The 3,120-nt window shown below is 48.5% G+C and overlaps 1 protein-coding gene across 1 annotated transcript in view; it reads left to right on the forward strand.

Moving 5' to 3' along the window:
- GRIN1 (glutamate receptor, ionotropic, N-methyl D-aspartate 1) overlaps positions 1–3,120 on the forward strand; it is a gene marked incomplete at both ends in the record, with an annotated part of 27,303 nt that overhangs the window by 5,442 nt on the left and 18,741 nt on the right. Inside the window, one exon of the mRNA XM_010135998.1 lies at positions 2,442–2,618. Coding sequence (XP_010134300.1) covers positions 2,442–2,618 — 177 coding nt within the window. The remainder of the gene's footprint in view (positions 1–2,441; positions 2,619–3,120) is intronic.

A 3,120-nucleotide genomic window follows, 5' to 3' on the forward strand; every position in this document is an offset into this window, starting at 1 on the left:
CTGGTTGCGGTGGGGTACAGGAAGATACTGCAGGAAGCTGCTCGGCTGGGGGCTGCGATGGCCGCGCTCCCATCCCAGCCCTCCCAGCAGCAGCAGGCACGCTGGGTCGTGTCATTCACAAACGATAGAATCCTGCAAACCATCGCACAAGGCAAATTGCTGATTTGTAATCAGGAGCTTTTGGGTGCCTGGTGTGAGGGGACGCGTTATGACCCTGACGTGCAGCATCAGGGATGGTGCTGAGGAGCGGCACAGCTAAACGAGTGACAGTTGCCTCACAAAGTTTGTGTTAAAAAATCGGGTCTTTATAACAGTTATTTGCTTAAAACCAGATAACCATGATGTAAAAATCATTTCTTCCCTGTACTTTGCAGTACAGCCCCACGTGCTGCATGGCCTGGACAGCTGTGCTGGGCTTGGGAGCGATTCACCTTTCATTTTTTCTGCCAATCTTCGGCCCTGCAGAGCAGTTCAGGAGTCCCAGGTGCTCCAGAGGCTGAGCACTGACTGTGAGTGCTCGTCCTGAAATCTCGACTCAGCTTTTGCCATTAGTTATTCCTCATTATCCTATTTAAAAACAGAACCGTGGTTCTGTAACCCAGCAGCTGAGATACCGTCTCAGCAAGTCCATGACCTGTGTGACACCTCTTGAGAAAGCAAATTTGCCCGAAGTGTTAAACCAAGTTGCTCTCCAACAACTTTGCAGTAAAATTTCTTCATCTGAACCTAATGATATGTATTTACAGCACTGGAGAAAGCCATGATCAGCTCAAACAGCATTTTTGCCAGCTAGATGGGAAACTAGAGAATAATTTTGAACTTGAAATTGAAATTTCAAAGGTGTTCTCATTTTAAAAAAAATTGGAATAATTTTAACTTAGAATTTTCATTTTTTTAGCTTGTATTTTTCTGATTTATTTGGGGTTTTTACCATTAGCTATTCTGTTCTTTTTTCATCTCTTTTCCCTCTTCTAATTTTTTTTCTTTTCTGTTTTCATTTCCCCTGGGTTTTCTTAAACCAATTAACAATGCTCAGGGATTAAACATTAAAAATGCTCAGGCCCATCCTGTATGCCCTTGGCTCGAGAGGCGGAGCCAGGCCTGGAAATACCTGGCCATCTCTGCTGACTCCAAGGAGCTTGAGCAGCACCTTGGTGGGGAGACCATCGTCGTCCTTCCATTGTTTGTCCCTATGGGGCTTCTTCCCGCAGTTCTCCCCAGTCTCTCCAGTAGTTAGGAAAAGTTTCCAGTGCTTTGGCATTTTTGCTGCTGCCTCTGTCATTTCTGCAGGGGGGACCTGCTGTGTCAGTGCAGAGACCTGGCCACGCTGGGGGGCTGCAGGGGGGTGTCTTGCACTGTTTTGTGTACATTGCTTCGTTCTGTTTGACTTTATCTCCATGTTGAGTGTGAAGAACAGGCATTGTCTGGACTGCCTGTTCCTCCTGCATGGAACCGTAGCGATCATGATGCCTTTTCCCTTCCAGCATGAATTACTTTGGCCCACTCAGGGCTATCAGGGCTATTTCTGATCCATGCTGGGTCTGGTCTGTGGATAAACAGGTCTGGACAAGCCCTGTTTGGTCCCAAGGACCATCTCAGACTTAAAAAAAGAAGTATTACAGTGCTTTCCTCTTTGTCTTCTCCCGTTCAGACTTCTGCCTCCCTCCAGCATGTAGCTGCTTTGTCAAGAAGTGTCCGTGCTGAGCATAAGCACTTCCATTTTCTAATATTTGACTCTAGGGCCTTTTGGAAAAGCTGCATTTTTGGAACCTCTCTGTCAGCTACAGCTTTTGGTCCAATTGCTCCCGTAAGAATGCTGTGCTCAATTAGGCTGGAATTGCCATTGGTCAGTCACCCAACCATAATGATGTCTGTAACCAAATCAGATAGGCTGGCCGGGGCATGAGTCCAGAGCTGCCTCCTCCCGCGTGCTGCTGCAGAACAGGCTGACCTAGAAACAGCCACACAGCTTAGTACAAAACTGCTTTTCTGAATTTCCCTCATGACAGATAACTAACACGTACCTGTGCATACCCACAGCTGCTCCTTGCCGCTCTCTGAAGGGTGTTTGTTCTCTTTTTGATGACCATTGCTCAGTAGGATCTTCAAAAAGCCAAGGGGGGTGGCTGGTTTTGCACTGAGCGTTGCTGACAGCTCGTTGCTGGACAGGCTTTATCTTCACCATGCGTTTACAGACCTCAGAGCCAAGAGCCCTCTTTGCCATGCACTGAATTAACCACTGAGAGGTACCGAATCATAGTCAGGGTTTGCTTCTGAGCCAGGAGAAAGGTGTGCAGGTCCCAGAGATCTACCAAAAAAGTGCTGCTTTGCTTCTTTGGCCTTGCCATCCCAGCCCTGTCCCTGCAAACCTGCCCCGTCCCCCAGACGCACCTGGCTGACCACCCGCCCGCTCTGTGCTGAGCTCTTGTTCTTCCTTGCAGAGCATCCACCTGTCCTTCTTGCGGACGGTCCCACCATACTCTCACCAGGCCAACGTCTGGTTTGAGATGATGCGAGTCTTCAACTGGAATCACGTCATTCTGATAGTCAGCGACGACCACGAAGGTCGTGCTGCACAAAAGAAGCTGGAGACCCTCTTGGAGGAGAGAGAGTCCAAGGTCAGTTCCTGAATATTGTCTTGTAGCTTTGTTTAAGCAACAACAACAAAACTAGAAGTCTCGGGCTGTTGTATGTATGTAGATTTCTGTATGTAAAACACCTTTTCTTTCCATTGTAACATGGCTGACATGCTTAAAGCATCTACAGTGTCTGACTAGTACCTGACAGAACTTTGTACTTTATTCATTTCACTTGCTTTGCCATGGTCAAAATCTCCTACATGTAAATCGACTACAAAATGAAGGGAAGGATAACCTGGAGCTCTGCAAATGCCTCGCCCAAGATTCCCACCTAAGGAGAGGACCAAGTCGCTCAGCTTAGGGAAGCACCTGCCCCGTTACAGCCTCCCAGGGGCCAGGCAGACCCAGCAGTGCCAAACCAACCCCGAAAAGCAGCTTCTGAATTGGCTAACCGGAGCTCACCGTAGTGGCTTAGGAGGGGCAAGGGCGGCCGGCGCATTGATGCACGGAGGTGTGCTGCAGCCTCTCGAACGAGCTGTCC

The sequence above is a fragment of the Buceros rhinoceros genome, unplaced genomic scaffold (genome assembly GCF_000710305.1).
Source record: "Buceros rhinoceros silvestris isolate BGI_N320 unplaced genomic scaffold, ASM71030v1 scaffold18385, whole genome shotgun sequence".
NCBI lineage: Eukaryota > Metazoa > Chordata > Aves > Bucerotiformes > Bucerotidae > Buceros > Buceros rhinoceros.